At 43.4% G+C, this 17,570-nt stretch overlaps 1 protein-coding gene across 1 annotated transcript; it reads left to right on the top strand.

Annotated features, from left to right (window-relative positions):
* Window positions 1-3,004: 3,004 nt before the first annotated feature.
* On the top strand, window positions 3,005-15,656 carry Rdh11 (retinol dehydrogenase 11). Its single transcript, XM_090344338.1, has 7 exons — window positions 3,005-3,178; window positions 6,091-6,209; window positions 6,541-6,696; window positions 9,003-9,107; window positions 10,624-10,833; window positions 11,129-11,318; window positions 14,783-15,656. The coding sequence occupies exons 1-7, from the start codon at window positions 3,105-3,107 to the stop codon at window positions 14,883-14,885; spliced, it is 957 nt and encodes a 318-aa protein (XP_090200464.1). The 5' UTR covers window positions 3,005-3,104; the 3' UTR covers window positions 14,886-15,656.
* Window positions 15,657-17,570: the final 1,914 nt, after the last annotated feature.

Below are 17,570 nucleotides of genomic sequence, written 5' to 3'. Positions count from 1 at the left end.
TTACCTGACTCTTAACCGTAGTCCCTCTGTACACCACCTTTATAATAACAATAAAGTAAATTAATACATAATTTTAAAGTGTTTTTCACAGGTCACTTTTACATATAAATTCTTGTTATCTTCTCATTGAAAAATTCAGCTCTTGCTCTGTTAAACTGTTTCCTTAGAGCATCCTTCCACAAATCAAAGATGCCATAAAGGTATTTCCCAAATCATACAGTTTCTACCCCTAAGAGAAACTAAGCTGAGCTGGAGCTGGTGGCTCAGGCCTGTAATTCTAGCTAATCAAGAGGCTGAGATCTGAGAGCAGGAAAGTCCATGGTTCTCATTTGCAATTAACCAGAAGTGGTGTTCTGTCTCAAGTGGTAGAGTGCTAGCCTTGAATAAAAGAAGCTCAGATGGGTTAGGGAGTTTGACCTAATGGTAGAATGCTTGCTTAGCATGCATGAAGACCCTGGTTTGATTCCTCAGTACCACGTATGTAAAAAAGTTGGAAGTGGTGCTGTGGCTCACATGGTAAAGCTCTAGCCTTGTGGAAGCCCAAGGACAGGGCTCAGGCCCTGACTTCAAGTCAGGACTGGCAAAAGAAAAGAAAAGAAAAGAAAAGAAAAGGAAAGAAAAGAAAAACTTAAAGACTGAAAGCTAAGCTATCTGCTAGCTTTCCATCCTACTTTGAGTGAATGGTGACAAAACAAAATTTGTACCACTTTGCAGCTGTGATGCAAGCCCAAAAGGCTGTAATGCTAAAAACTTAATCCCTAAGTGTGAAGATTGTTACACAACTATAATGATTTAAAAGAACTACCCTAGGGAACTAGTTTGTGTGTGTGTGTGTGTGTGTGCGCGCGCGCACGCGCGCGCACACACACGCATGCGCGCACGAGAGTGTGCGTGCATGCGAGTGTGCATCCATCATTTCAACCTCTTCACACACACACCTCACAATCACCTCGACCATCCCCTATGCAGAAATTGCTATGTAACTCAGGCTGAATCTAAATTCCTGATGTTCCTACCTCATTTTCACTATTACTGGTTTATCTGATGTATACCACCATGCCTGGCTTGAAATACTTTTCATTGCAATGTACTAAGCAAAATAATAAAGCCCATTAATTTTTTTAAAGGAGGGAGATGAGAAAAAGTCATAGAAAGGGTAAACTTGACCAAAGCATATTATCTGCACGTATGGAATTATCACAGTAAAACTCTGTACAATTAAAATACACCAATGAAAAATGCATTGATTTATACTTTAGTCTCTGGGTTCTCTCCTATGCTACTTATGAGTTTAGTACCTTTAAGTTAGAATTCATCTTTCTTCTTGGCTCTGAGAAACTGAGATAAACCTTATGCAAATGTTTTCTTTGTTATGCTCTGTCATGAGAAGAGGTTGGATTTGCTTATTGGCTCTGATGGACAAGCACTTAGGCTTCTGTGGTAAGTCTAACTTCTTAAATCTAGGCTTCTGCAGTCCCCATAACCTCTCCCTCCCTGGATCCATGGGCCAGCTGCTGCTGCTACTCCCTCAAGTGTTTCTTGCAAAGTGCCTCCATTATAATACCTCCTGGTGGACAGCTTTCTCTACTACCCTAAACAGTGGATTTCTAGCAAGTTCCAATGATGAACATCACAGTAACTTTTCTCCCATTCATGGTTTTAGACCCGTGCTCCAGCCAGGAATAAAGTTATTCTTCCTTGGGAGCTTATATCAGTCCTAGGTAGTGGATATAATGTATATCATGTCACAAAATTATTATTTTACATTAATATTATAAATGTATCCTATTTAAAATGTATATTTATCACATATTGATTACATTATATTTATTATTTGATGATCATGTGAAATCAGTAGGAATTTTGAGGTGAAGAAATCCTCTCCTATTACTACAAAATATTTTGATTCAGACTAATCTTGGAACATGCATCTTTCACTCAAATTAATTTATGCAAAAGAATTGAAAAATATTACTCTATGTAGGCTGGGGACTATCAACAAGTATTATCTTGGTAAAACCTCACCCACATTCGCCCTCAGGAACTAGGCCTCAGATGAAAGAAACAATCGAGGAGCCCATTTGTTCCCAGACAACATGATCATGGCCTTAATTCAAGACCGAATAACAATAATAATAATAATAATAATAATAACTATTATTGTTATTCGGTCTCTCAGTTGTGGAGTTTGAACTCAGGGCCTAGGCACTGTCCCTGAGAATTTTTGCTCAAGGCTAGCACTTTACTATTTTGCACAACTCCAGTTTGTGAGCCACTTCCAGTTTTTAGATAGTTTATTGGAGATGAAGGTCTCAAGAACTTTCCTGCCTGAATTACAGCCCTCAAATCTCAGCCTCCTTAGCTGGGATGACAGGCATGAATCATCAGCGCCAGGTAAATACCTTTTACAAATTAGCCATCATCAACTGTGCCACACTGAGATTTCATTGCTAGCTTAGCCGTCAATACAGATAAACCCAAGTCATCAGGAAGACTGTGTTTATTATCGAGTAACCATCAACTTCTGGGGGACATTTTGATAGCTGTCACCATAGTTCAAAGTAGACACAGGAGGCGATTTTGCCGGGGAGTATCTTGCATTAGGGGCTTGGCTAACGTGGGGTGGGGGGTTCTCGGGGGAGGGTTCCACGCTCCCCGCCTCACCCAGCCGTCGACTTTGCACCGCTCTTCTTCGGGGTAATAATACTCACCAGTGCTCACTTGCCAACAGGAACCACCAAGTAACTCGCTACCCATGACTGCAGAAATGGATGCCGGGCAGTGGACTTAGACCCCTGGAGCTGGAGACCGGGGGCACATTTCGTAAGAGCCCCGACAGTGCTGGTTGGTGGATGGCGCTTGCCCTAGGCCCTGGTAGTTGGAGGCTGGTGGTACCCGTGGACCACAGCAGCTCCCAGAGCCTGCGAGCGGCGCCCCGGCGGCAGCCCCCACCCGCGGGCGGGCCCCGAGCCCTGGACTACATTTCCCAGAGGGCAGTGCTCCGGGGCGGCGGCCTTCCATTAGGGCGGGTCTAGGAGGAGAAGCCAACGTCGGCCGGCAGCGCAGGGGGCGTCCGTTCGCCTCCTGGGCGCCGTCCTGCAGAGATGGTCGGCCTCCTGCTCCTGCTCCCGCTCCTCCTGCTCCCCTTCGTCCTGTACGTGGCTGTGCCCCAAATCAGGTGCGTGCGCGGGTGCTGCTCAGCGGGAGGGGGCGAGGCTCGCTGTCCTCCGTAGAGACCCGGAAAGCTCCGCCGAGAGGCCGGCTGGGGCTGGGGTCCCCGCGTGGCTGAGACCGGGGCTGCAGGCCTTGTTCAGGGGTCCTGGATCTGGGGAAGGCGAGGCCCGGCCTCTGAGCATCCCACTTTGCTTCTCCTGTCCCCTCGCAGCCCCCTCTTTCCCTCGGCACCGCCCACCTTCGACTCCAGGGCGCCCCGGGGCAAGGCGACGGCTTACGGCGGGTTTCAGACCTTCGGAGGGGAAGGGTCCGCCCCCACCCCGCCGCCCTCTTCCCTCTGCCCCCTCCAGCCGTGGAGGTACAATGGAGAAGTTGCACTTTTCGCGCTCAGAAGGCGACATCCGCAGGCCTAGTGCATGCTTTCCTACCCTCCTTTTCAGGGAGAGCGAGATGGGAAGGAGGGGTGTGAAAAGGAGGGTTGGTTGTGAGCCCCCTCATCCTGCTCATCGCTGCAGGACACGGGGTGCGGGCTGGGATGGGGCTTAAGTGAAATGGTCGAAGGCCGAGAGAGAGAGCCGTGGGGGTCCCTGCCAGGTAAGGATCAACCCTGGGTGGCCTGTGGTCCCAGATAATTAGCAGCCAGCTGATTGGCTCTGAGTAAGTCACCAGTAGTGACGACGAACCAACCAGTAACTGAAGGGACACAGTGTTCCACGTGATCATGGTTCCAGTTGAACCTGACGCCGTGCCAGATCTATGTTATAGCTTACTGTTGGGAGACTGAGCTATCTAGGCTAGCCTGCCTTCCTCTTCCACATTCTTCTTTTCTTCCTTGTAATTTATCCTCCCTCCAATGGTGATTCTACCAGTTATATTCCCCCGCCCCCTCTGAGTACCCTCTGCTCCCAGTGCTAGGCACATAGGGGTGTCATACTCAGAGGAAAACACAGGCTTTCTATCCCTTTTCACAAGATCTTCTTCATGTAGAAAAGTCGAACCAGAAGTGAAAAGAGTCCAGTGAGATCTGAGAAAGATTATATTCCTTTGGGGGTTCTCTCTCCCAAACCTAGCTATCTCATAGGAGCCAGGCTAGCTGGACTTTTCATGGTCCATCTCTGCTAATTAAGGAGACCAAAGGGAAATGTTCCCACAAAGATTCCCACAGTTTGTCCCTCCTGGAGGTGCAGCTGAAGCAATGTGGAAGGCCTTGAGGTAAGGGGCTTGCCCCATCCCTGAGTAGGAAGGGTCATATAATCAACGCCACCAATTGGTTTGCTTGAGCACAGGCTTTAGTGGCTTCAGGCTTTGGTGTGTACTTTGCAATTCCCCTATCTGGAAAAGGCTGTAATTCTCTTGAGAAATGTACCTTCCAGTCAACAAATTGTTTTAGACCAAGGATTGTAGAGAAAAGTATAAGGACTGCTAATCTATGTATACTCATTTGTTCATTTGGGAAGGCATTAGAGTATAGTGCTTAGGAACCAGGACTGTAATTAGGTAAACCCAGTTTCTTGGTGTTTTTTTTTTTTTTTTTGTCGGTCATGGGACTTGAACTCTGGGCCTGGGTGCTGTCCCTGAGCTCTTCAGCTCAAGGTTGGCTTTGAACCGCAATCCTCAGATCCTAGCCTCCTGAGTAGCTAGGATTACAGGTGTGAGCCCATGCCCAACCAAAGCAAATCAGTTTTTGAATCATTTCCCTCCTTTATCCTTAACTCTTTTTGTTGTTGTTTGGTTGTTTTTGTGGTCTTAGTGATAAAACCCAAGGCTTTGCCCATACTAAATACATGCTATACCTCTGAGCTCCATCCCCAGCCTCCTGGTGCTATTTGTAAAAGTATTAACGTGAATATGGTTTTCTTTTTTGCCAGTCCTGGGGCTTTAACACAGGACCTGAGTATTGGCCTCGGGCTTTTTCAAGGCTAGAACTCTACCACTTAAGCAACAGCAACACTTCCAGCTTTTTCTATGTATGTGGTACAGAGGAATTGATACGTGCCAGGCAAGTACTCTACCACTAGGCCAAACTCCCAGCCCTTTCTGTTTTTGTTTTGTATCTCTCTTGGGGCTTGAATTCAGGGCCTGGCATGGTCCCTAAGATGCTGAGGTTGTTGTTGTTATTTGGTTTTTGTAGTTTATTGGAGATGAGTTTCACAGACTTTCTCCAAGGTTGGCTTTGAACCACTATCTTCAGATATCCTGAGTAGCTCTGATTTGGGGCATAAGCCTCTGGCACCCACCTGTGTGTAGTTTTTTGTTTTTATTGTTTTTTCCCAGATTCACAAGCTCTCTAGTTTTAACTCTTCAAATTGGATTTGCCATTCTAAGATCATTGAATTCTAGGCATTGGCAGATGGACAAGTGGATGCCAGTTCTTTCCTCCTCTACACTGAGTCTTGTGATTTCCTAATCCAAAAGTGCCTGAGAGCTCAAACAGATGTCAGGTGCCTGGCCCATCAAATATTCATCTAGTTCTTGTGCTGTAGGCAGTTCCTCTAAGCTTTTGTCACTTTTAATTAGGGAGAAGAAACATTTGTTTTGCATTGTTTGAGGCAACATCTTACTACATAGTTTAAGCCCACCTCAAATGTTTATTTTTCTTGTGCCAGTACTAGGACTTGAACTCAGGGCCTGGGTGCTGTCCCTTGGCTATGTCTGTATGTGTATGTGCACACACTTGTGTACATGTACTTGCACAGGGGCACCAGACTGGGACTGAAGGCCTGGGTGCTATCCCTGAGCTTCAAACATTGATCCTCAGATCTCAGCCTTCTGCGTAGTTATGATTATAGGTGTCTTATACTCCCTGGTGCTGAGATTACAGGAGTGCACCACGGGCTTAAAGAGTAGAGAACTTTTTCTTTTTTCCTCCCAGTTGTCCTTAAACTTACTATACCTACGTGCTCTCCTTGTGTGCAGGAGGATGCTGTCCTCTGGGGTGTGTACATCTACTGTCCAGCTTCCAGGGAAGGTAGCTATAGTCACTGGAGCCAACACAGGTATCGGGAAGGAGACAGCCAAAGAGCTGGCTCGGAGAGGCAAGTTCATCTGTTCCCAAACCCCTTCTGCTACTACTCTTTTTACCTCATGGTGATAACCATTTGTTTTGTCCAAGTCTCAGAATGCAGGAATATTCCATGCACTCCATTGAATTTGCTATGATGCTCCATATAATGGGCACTGAACAAATATGATTGATCTAATTTTCTTTTCTCATTTGCTTTAGATTCTTCTCTAATAAAGTACAGATAAAAATTACTATTTTGGTTTTAAAAATTAAGTAGAAAACAACACTCAACATCAATATGAGGTTTTTCTAACACTCACTCAGAAACAAAGTTGACAATTTGTCTTTCCCGTGTTTGATAGGAGCCCGAGTATATCTAGCTTGCCGAGATGTGCAAAAGGGAGAATTGGTAGCCAAGGAGATCAAAAGCTTGACAGGGAACCAGCAGGTATTGGTATGGAAACTGGACTTGTCTGATACAAAGTCTATCCGAGCCTTTGCCAAGGACTTCTTAGCAGGTAAGTGTAGAACCAAGTGTATTCTGGGGATCATGGTCAAAATGACAGCCTTAGCTTTTTTTTTTTTTTTTTGGTCTTGGGACTTGAAGTCTGGGCCTGTGTGTTTTCCCTGGGCTAAAAGGCTCAGGGATATCCTCAGCTACCAGCCTCCTGAGTAGCTAGGATTACAGGTGTGAGCTACCACACCTAGCTTGACAGGCTTAGCTTTTAACACAGAGAAATGATGGATAAATAGCCAAAGACTAACATTTGTACTCACGATCATATGACAAGATTTATGTCAAAGGGTTAGCCTCCAGAGAGAAGTAAACAGGAAATCCAAAAGCACTGAGCAAAAGCTGAAGCAAGAAATCTCACAGGAGGGCCGGGAGTTTGGCCTAGTGGTTAAAGTGCTTGCCTAGCATGCATGAAGACCCGGGTTCGATTCCTCGGTACCACATACATAGAAAAAAAAGCCAGAAGTGGTGCTGAGGCTCAAGTGGTAGAGCTCTAGCCTTGAGAAAGTCCAAGGACAGTGCTCAGGCCCTGAGCTCAAGCCCAGGACTGGCAAAAAAAAAAAAAAAAAGAAATCTCACAGGAATATTAGAACTTGGTATGGGTTTTTTAGGTCCTGATGTCTATATCCTAATGAAGAAGGAATAGGAGATCTGGAGCTGCATAAAGAAGGGGGAGGCTGGGAGGTGGCTCACACCTATAATCCTAGCTACTCAGGAGGCTGAGATCTGAGGGTCAAGGTTCAAAGCCAGCCCCGGCACAAAAGGACCTGAGACTATTACCTCCAATTAGCTTCTAGAAAACGGGGAAGTGGGGCTAGGCTCAGGGTAAAGTGGTACCCTTGAGCTGAAGAGCTCTAGGACAGCGCCCAGGCAGAGTTCAAGCCCCATGACCCACATTTACAAAAAAAAAAAAAAAAAGTAGAGATTCTTATTTGGTCATGGTAGAAGATCTGAAATAAAACCATGGCCACCATCTCAGAGGCATGATAAAGAAGCAACTGTCTTTTCAAAGAGTCAATGGAGGACTGGAGTGGTAGTTTGCCTGCCTAACAAAAAGCAAAGCTCTGACTTAGAAACCCAATATGGCTCCTCCACGCCCCCTTCTCCATCTGTTATCTGTAAGAAATTAGAATCTCAAGCTGATACCATCTGGATTGTCTTATCAAATTGTATAGGTTATTGACTAATTAATTTGTGCAAGAAAGTTGAGCAGACACATTAACATAGTCCTCATCAAAAGGAAATTCAAGAGTACTTTGCAGGTCTCTTATGACTCAGAGAAAACATTGCTGTAAGCTTATTGTCATAAACTAAACACCACATAAAGAAGTTGGCAACTGGGCACCAGTGGCTCATTCCTGTAATCCTAGCTACCCAGGAAGCTAAGATCTGAGGATCATGGTTCAAAGCTAGCCCAGGCATAAAAGTCCATGAGATTCTTATCTCCAATTAATAACTAGAAAACTGGAAGTGGTGCTATAAGAAGTTGGCATATTTTTTTTTTTGACCAAATCTTATAGGCAGGGTTGTGTGGAGCATTCTTTATGTTCTGACTTTGGAATCTTTCCACTCAGCTTATCAACACTTTGGTTGGAAGAGGAGGCTGAACACTCCCAATGCAGTGAACCAGCAAATATTTCTTGAGCTGGAAAGACTGGTAAAGCTACTGATAGGAAATAGAATTTTTCCATATTGTAAAAGTATTTAAGAATCAACTAAAGCCCTCCATAACCTTGACAAAAGTAGAGGAAATCCTGCATCACTACTTCCTTTATTTTTGTGCACTGGTACCAGGGTTTGATTTCTTAGCTTCTCTTAGTTGGCTTTTTTACTCACATTGGATACCCTGCCACTTGAGGCACCTCCAGTGTAGCATTTTGCTGGTTAATTAGAGATAGAGCCTCTTAAGACTTCTGTTTGGACTGGGTTTGAACTGTGATCCTCAAATCTCAGTCTTCTCAGTATGTAGGATTAAGGCATGAGCCACCAGTGTTCAGCATGCATCCCCACTTGCAAAGCCTACATTGTAAGGCAGATTTGTAAGAATACAACTTTTGGCTGGCCACATGCTCCATGTTTCATCTTTTCTTTCTTTTTTTTTTGCCAGTCCTGGGCTTGAGCTCAGGGCCTGAGCACTGTCCTTGGACTTTTCTCAAGGCTAGAGCTCTACCACTTGAGCCTCAGCACCACTTCTGGCTTTTTTTCTATGTATGTGGTACCGAGGAATCGAACCCGGGTCTTCATGCATGCTAGGCAAGCACTTTAACCACTAGGCCAAACTCCTGGCCCCTCATCTTTTCTTTCTTATAGAGGAAAAACACCTCCATATTTTGATCAACAATGCAGGAGTGATGATGTGCCCCTACTCTAAGACGGCAGATGGCTTTGAGATGCATTTTGGAGTCAACCACTTGGGTAAGAAATCTGGCATCATAAAGCTACAGGGAACCTAAAGTTCTCCTTGGAAAAGGTAGGGTCAGATAGAGTCATCTTTGTGATCTCATTAAAACTCTGGGCCATAATAGAATAATAAATTGTAAAAAATAAAGTATGAAAAATAAGTAGTATAGACCTTGCTGAAAGATGAGGGGTAAACCCAAAGACTGCACTGGGTTCTGTCCACTTTTCAATTTGTAGTTGATATTTAATTTACCTGAGGCACTTCTAAACAACCTGATTGCATTGGCGACTGTGTTGCTTGCTTTTTTTTTTTTTTCCTGCCAGTCCTAGGGCTTGAACTCAGGGCCTGAGCACTGTCCTTGGGCTTTTTCCCAGAGTGCTTGCACTCTGCCATTTGAGCCACAGCACTATTTCTGGCTTTTTCTATGTATGTGGTACCAAGGAATTGAACCTGGCTCTTCATGCATGCTAGGCAAGCACTCTACCACTAGGCCAAACTCCCAGCCTGTGTGGCTTTCTTAGAAGTGATAGTCTCTAGGCCTTATAGGGACCAAATTTATTATATTTTTTTCATAGGTTTTTTTTTTTTTAAAATTAGTGTGTCCTGATTGCATAAATAATGGGTTTCATTATGACATTTCATGCTTGTGTATAATGTTTTCTGATCTCATTCACCTATTATCCCCCATTGTTCTCCCCTCCTTTCTACTTGCTCCTCGTACCTCACCCCATCACTAATCTTTGTGTTTTTTTGTTTTCCTGATGTTAGCCATCAGAAAACAAAAACCCAAGGTAGGCTGGAATCTCAGTGTAAATGTGTGTGTATGTGTGTGTATGTGTCTGTGTGTGCCAGTCCCAGGGTTTGAACTCAGCCTGGGCACTGCCCTTGGGCTTTCTCAAGGCTAATACTCTACCACTTGAGCCACAGCACCACTCTGGCTTTTGTGAATAGTTTATTGGAGAAATGACTCAGAGTTTTCTGCCCAGGCTGGCTTCAAACTATCATCCTCAGATTTCAGCCTCCTGAGTAGCTGGGATTATAGGCATGAGCCACCAGTGCCCACCTCATTTGTACTTTTTTTGAGAGTTGTTTAATTCACACGTAGTTTATTGAGTAATTTGCTCTTTTGGTATTTTTTAGTTCTTTATATATTCTGGATATTGATCCCATTGGATGCATAGGTGACAGGTTTCTCATATTCTGTAACGATCCCTTTTTTATAGTGTTTCCCATGTAAACTCATTATCTCATCAGTCAGTTCCTGAGTTACTAGAGTTCTATTCAGAAAGTCATTGCATATGCCTAGATGTTGAAGTGTCTGTCCTGTGTTTTCCTCTAGAGATTTCAAGTTTTAGGTCTTCCATTGAGGTCCCTGATCCTCTTTTGAGTTTTGTATGGGGTGGGAGGTCAGGGGGAAATGGGGTCCATCCCCAGTTCCTGCACCTGGACATCCAGTTTCCCACCACCATTAGCTGAACAGGCATCCTCACATAGGTCATGACTCAGGTTTGTCCTGGTTATCTTCCACAGGTCACTTCCTCCTGACACATCTGCTGCTCGAGAAACTGAAGGAGTCAGCCCCATCAAGGGTAGTAAATGTATCTTCCTTGGCACATCACTTGGGAAGGATCCACTTCCATAACCTGCAGGGGGAAAGATTCTACAGTGCAGCTCTGGCCTACTGTCACAGCAAGTTAGCGAACATTCTCTTCACCCGGGAACTGCACAGGAGGCTGAAGGGTAAGTGTGCAGGCATGAGTGTGCAGAAAGAGGCTGTGGCCTCAGAACAGGAATTGTTTTCCAGAGCCCCATTCCTGGACAGGACCTGCTTCCATGATGGTGACTGGAACTGGGTGTGGTTATAGTAACCTCTCTGGGCCTGAGCTGATTCTGTAAAGTGGAGGTGTGAACTTCTAGGAGTGAGTGTGAGGCCACTGTGGGCCTGGAGTCACATGTAGGGATCACATGTTTCTTTACAAATCAAGTTATTTGGTACAAATCAAGTATTGTCTGTCTTCTCTATTTGGTATCCCAGGCTCTGGCGTAACAGTATATTCTGTCCACCCTGGCACAGTCAAATCTGAATTGATTCGGCACTCAACTGTCATGAGTTTGATGTGGCAGCTCTTCTCCTTCTTCATCAAAACTGCTCAGCAGGGAGCCCAGACCAGCCTGTACTGTGCCATAACAGAAGGTCTTGAGAGTCTAAGTGGCAAACATTTCAGGTATGAATGTATCTGTCTTTGAGGATGAGATTTTGTTACCCAAAGGAAATTATCTGGATTTGTCTGTTATGTCATTCCTTTTGAAAAAGTACAGTTTCTTAAATTAGAAACAAGTTACGTGCTTTTGTCTTTTTGTTTTCTTCTAGTCTGAGACTGGGACTCAAACTCCGTATCTGACATTCTTGCTGATTGGCTAGTGCTTTACCAATTGAGCTATGCCTCCACCTTGGGCTTTTGTCTTTTGTTGGTGAGGTGTATTTTTTGTTGTTGTTTCGGTGGTGGAGCTCAGGGCCTGGGCACGATCCCTGAGCTTTTTCACTCAATGCTAGTGCTCTACCCCTTTGAGCCACAGGTCCACTTCAGATTTTCTGGTGGTTAATTGAGAAAAGAGTTGCATTGAGGGCCAGGAGTGTGGCCTAGTGGTAGAGTGCTTACCTAGCAAGCACAGAGTCCTGGGTTTTATTCCATGGTACCACATACACAGAAAGTGTACCAGAAGTGGTGCTATGGTTCAAGTGTTAGATCACTAGCCTTGAGGATGCCCCGAGTTCAAGACCCAGGACTGGACTTCCTCCCCCCCCCCAAAAAAAAAAACATCTCATGGACTTTGCTTCCTGGGCTGGCTTTGAACCACAATCCTAAGATCTCAGCCTCTTGAGTAGCTAGGATTACAAGTGTGAGTCATTGGTGCTCAGCTTGACCATGAGTTTTTGTTGTTGGTCTTTTGTTGTTGTTGTGAGGTGGTCACTCAGGGATTGAGCACTGTCTATTAGCTGTTTTGCCTAAGGTTTCCCTCTACCACAGCTCTTCTTCCAGCTGTTTGGTGGTTAATTGGAGATAAGAATCTTACAGCCTTTTCTACCCAGGTTTTGCTTTGAAACTGGATCTTCAGATTTCAGCCCCTGAGTAGGTAGCATTACAAGCATCAACCATCAGTGCCTGGTGATCCTCCCACCCCCCAAGTCCTGGGCATGGGCTCTGGACTTACATTTTTGCCTAGTTTTATGAGATCTAGACTCATATCCTCTGTTGTACCACATAGCACTCCACTATGGCTTTTGTGTAGTTGAGACCACAGGTTTATACGTGTGTGTGTGTGTGTGTGTGTGTGTGTGTGTGTGTGTGTGTGTGTGTGTGCGCGCGTGTGCGTGCGTGCGCGCGCATGTGGGTGTAGGTGGGGGGGGGGAGAGAGCACTGGTCTAGGGGCTTGAACTTAGGGCTTAGGTGCTGTCCCTAAGCTTCTTTTGCTCAAGGAAAGTACACTACCAATTGAGGCACAGCTCTACTCCACATTTTTGGTGATTAATTGGAGGCTAGAATCTCATGTACTTTTCTGCCTGGGCTGGCTTTTAACTTTGGTGTTCGGATCTCAGCTTCTTTTTTTTTTGCATTTTTTTTTTATTGTAATTAGTAAAAGGGTTACATGATATTTGCCAGATAGAAGGTGCATTAATTCACGTACATTGATACCCTTTCACATGTCTTGGTACCCATTTCCCTCCCCCCCGGATCTCAGCTTCTTATGAGGCTAGGATTACAGCCATAAACACCAGCACCCAGCTTTTTGTTACATTTTATTGCTGATAATGGCCTTATCGATGAACTTTCCATATATTCATTACTTACTGCATATATTCTTCATCTGGTAACATATTTGTGTTTGTACCTTGAGGCTACGAATATTCATATATACTTTTTAAATTTTTATTTTGTTTATATTTTTGTCAGTCATGAGGCTTGAACTCTTGAGTCTGGGTGCTGTCCCCTGAGCTCTTCAACTCAAGGCTACCCTACCCTACCCCTTGAGCCACAGCTCCACTTCTGGTATTCTAGTGGTTAATTGGAGATAAGAGTCTCATGGACTTTGGTGCACGGCCTGGTTTTCAACAAGATTCTTAGAGCTCAGCCTCCTCAGTAGCTAGGATTATAGGCCTGAGCCATCATATATTTTTATATGGACATTTCTCTTGAGTATATGCACAAGGAATTTCCACATCATCTAGAAACTATATTGACAAAGTGGTATATCATTTATAATCCCACTGGCAGTATGAAAGTTCCTGTTTCTATCTTTTTTTTTTGTTTTTTGTTTTTTTTTTGCCAGTCCTGGCTTGAGCTCAGGGCCTGAGCACTGTCCTTGGACTTTCTCAAGGCTAGAGCTCTACCACTTGAGCCTCAGCACCACTTCCTGCTTTTTCTGAGTATGTGGTACCAAGGAATTGAACCTAGGGCTTCTTTTCTTGCATGCTAGGCGAGTACTCTACCACTAGGCTATGCTCCAGCCCTGTAACAATTCTTTTCAGTCCAGACATGAGTCCTTTGTCAGCTACATGGTTTGCAAATATATTCTCTTATCCTATGAACTGTTTTCTAAATTTCTTACTGGTAACCTTTGAAATACAAAAGTTTTAATCTGGGGTGTGTGTACATGTGCAAACACAGGGCCATACACATTAGACAAGTACTCTACCGTTGAGCCCCTAAAATGTTTACTTTTGATGAAATCCATCTTATTTACTTTTGTCAGTTTGGCTTTTACCCATGGAAAGATTTACTTGTCTATGTTGTTTCTTTCAACGGTTTTATAGTTTTAGCTTATAGCTAGGTGTATGGTCCATTTTGAGTTAATTTTTTTTATTTTTTTATTTTTATTTTTTGTCAGTCCTGGGCTTGAGCTCAGGGCCTGAGCACTGTCCTTGGATTTTCTCAAGGCTATTACTCTACCACTTGAGCCTCAGCACCACTTCTGGCTTTTTTTTTCTATGTATGTGGTACCAAGGAATCGAACCCGGGACTTCGTGCATGCTAGGCAAGCACTCTACCACTAAGCCAAACTCCTGGCCCTTGAGTTAATTTTTGTATATAGTATAATGTAGAGGCCCATGTATGTTCCTTTATATGGTGCAGAAGTTTATGTGATTGAAGTCTGGGCCTACACAAAGTAATTTTTTTTTTCTTTCTAAATACTGGTTTTAGGGGCTTGAGCTCGGGCTTGCACTCTTCCTCAGCTTTTCTTTTTCTTTCTTTCTTTTTTTTTTTTTTTTTGCTAACAGTGCTCTGTCACTAGAGCCATACCTCCAAGTCTGCTTTTCCACTGGTTAACTGAAGGTAAGAGTCTCTTTAAACTCTTTTGTCTGTTCAGGCAGGCTCCATGCCCAGTCCTCAAATCTCAGCCTCCTGAATAGCTAAGATTGTAGTCATGAGCTACCAGTACCTGGGAAGAAGCAAACTTCTGCACATTATTATTTGAACATGCATAATATGCTTTTTCAGAATTCAAGCTCAGTTATCATCCTCCAAAGGGGAAGATTGGAGAGTGAGGAAATAGAATAGCACTGGCTGTGTGAGCATCTGGAGGACATCTATGACCCCGATTTTGTCAGGGTTTTTGGTCATATTTATGTCAGGCAGAGAGAAAATTCCAATCTTAATCCTCTTCATCATTTTTCCTTTTTATTTTCCAGTGACTGCCAGGTGGCATGTGTCTCTTCCCAGGCACGTAATGAAGTAGTAGCAAGGAGGCTATGGGACGTCAGCTGTGACCTGCTGGGTCTCCCAGTGGATTGAGAGATGATCATGGTTAGAAGAAGACAACAGCAGAGATGTAATGCCCTCTGCCAAAATCTCCTTGTGAGGTAGCCAAAATTTTGACCACAAGACCAGAACTTTCTAACCTTGCCTGCTTTGTGTCTACTTCAAACCCAGTACACTGCCAGATTCATCTAGACTTTTTTCCTGTTAACTACTCGAGTTTCCAGCTATATCTTGGGATAAAACAACCTCCATGCATCCTGCGCAGCTCATCTCTTCCTTCTGAAATCTACTACCTAACGACATCCAACCTTTTAGCAGGGTTGATGTATGCAGATGTGGGCTAGTTTCTGCCTTCTTTATTCACAACGTAGTTCCTAATATCCAACCAGTCATCACTTGGAGTGATCTCTGCAACCTCAGCTGAGTTCCACAAGTCACAGTGGCTGCATCACCAACACTGGAATTCTGTCAGGAAACCTCACTGCATCCCGATTGCGGCCTGTACTTACTTCCAGACAACCCAAAGTTCCTGCGGTCAAGGCACTTTCCCATATCTAAATCACAGAAGAGCTTCCTTTTCTAAAAAGTTTGCAAAATCTGAGAGAGGGCAGAAATGGAAATAAAGCTGTCATTTTACTAGAATATTCTCAGATCAGTAAGCAGATAATAAAAGGGGCATTATGAGAAGATAGGCCTTTTGGCTTCAGTTACCAACCCCAGACTCATGGAAGCCACCTTTTTGTGCCTTAGTCCCTCTTAGAAAACCATAAAAGGAAATGAAAGACTTTTCAGTCACTGTGTATATATCTGTGTGTCTTCTTATGTATTTTCACAAAACTCTTAATGGCCACAAAGGAACAGTATTAAACCAGACCCTAGTGTAGATAAACCATCAGATATGTACCAAGCCCAAGACCTGGATATTAAGATCAGATGAGCTGCAAAGGTAAGCACACTATATGTGGATAATCAGTCACCAGGAAGCCCTTGAATGTCAGGGATGAAGTTAACAACAATAACAGAAACCTAGACGCCCAGGAAATTTATAAAATGAGTCTAGTGAATGACTTAGGAAAATAACTTAGAAGAATTGAAGGTGAGCATTCTATTTAGCGAGATTGATGTAGCACTATCTTAATCAGTCCATGAGACAGAAAACAAAATTTTTTTGGTAGAACTAGGGTCGAAATTCAGGGACTCATACTTGCAAAACTAGTGTCCTGCCACTTGCCCCTTCCTTCCCTCCTTGCCAGTAATTTAGAAAAATGGTCCCTAAGACTTAATGGTGCTAATTAAAGTAAATTTAATTGTCTTTCATGATTGTGGAAAGATTAAGATGGCTGTAATACAGTGGTAGAGAGCTTTCCTGGGGATGAAGTTTTGGGTTCATTTTATTCCTAGCACTGTGGCAGAAAAAAAAGAACATAAAATGTGAACTTCAGTTTCATTTGGAGAGCTTTTGTTAAAAGTAATGCTACCCTAGAAAGACTGAGAAAGTACTAATCTTACCATTATTTGCTTGAAGAATGTACAGACTAACAATTGTATTTTAATTTTGGTAGGGAAGAATGTACAGACTAACAATTGTATTTTAATTTTGGTAGGGAGAGTGATAAGCTAGTCTTCATGTCATATTTGTAAAATAATCTTGAACTTGTTTTTTTGGGCCAGTCCTGGGGCTTGAACTCAGAGCCTGAGCACTGTCCTTGGGCTTTCTCAAAAAAGCTCTCTACCACTTGAGCCCCAGCACCACTTCTGGCTTTTTTCTGTGATACCAAGGAATCGAACCCAGGCCTTTGTGCATGCTAGGAAAGCATTCTACCACTAGGCTACGCTCCTGTTTTGACTATTAACCACTCTATAGTTAGAAATGGTCATTTTATGTGAAAATTGGAAAAGTCTTAATAGTACAGTGAATTAATATTGAATAATGGATACCTAATTTATACCAAACTGTCAATGACAAAAAGGTTTTGATTATGTTTTTATTTACCAGAATAAAACTGGGAAGAAAACAAAGGTTTAATTGTAGTTAAACCACCTTTTTTAAAATTTCCTTTTATTATTTTTATTGCAGTTTAACAGGGAGACAAATGACACCACAAACAGAGGTGTGGGAGATACCCCAGCCTTGCTTTATGTGCCTCTGTTAACCTCTGTGCAGCCCTTAGCTCAGCCCTTTAGTGCAGGTCATAAATGAATGGTCAGATTTGAAGCTTGATGGAAAAGCTTGCAGTGGGACACAATAGTATCCTTGAGACAATAATTTAAACCACGTTTTAAAAATTATAGTTATGCAGTTCTCAGTCTAAAAGATAAATTGCCTCAGAATTCAACTTTAGTATAACCATAATGCATATGTCATTAATTTGGGGTCTTTGATAATTTGGGTGGTTCCTCCATAGTTGTCTTTTTTTTTTTATTGTAATTAGTAAAAGGGTTACATGATATTTGCCAGGTAGAAGGTGCATTAATTCCATATATTGATACCCTTTCACATGTCTTGGTACCCATTTCCCTCCCCCCCACACACCCCACAGCCATCTTGGTTTTCCCCCCTTCCCTATCAAATTTCAAATATCCAAATACAAATAAATTCAATATATCAGATAACAAAGTGAGATACTATAACAATATGAGATAACCAAGGGACAGCAAAGGAGATGAGAGACAACATAGTACATTAAGGACACCAATCATTCATTATATGGCTTTTGT

This window comes from Megascapheus bottae, chromosome 14 (assembly GCF_031878675.1).
Source record: "Megascapheus bottae isolate mThoBot1 chromosome 14, mThoBot2.hap1, whole genome shotgun sequence".
In the NCBI taxonomy this organism is placed as follows: Eukaryota; Metazoa; Chordata; class Mammalia; order Rodentia; family Geomyidae; genus Megascapheus; species Megascapheus bottae.
This window is presented reverse-complemented; position numbering and strand designations above follow the sequence as displayed.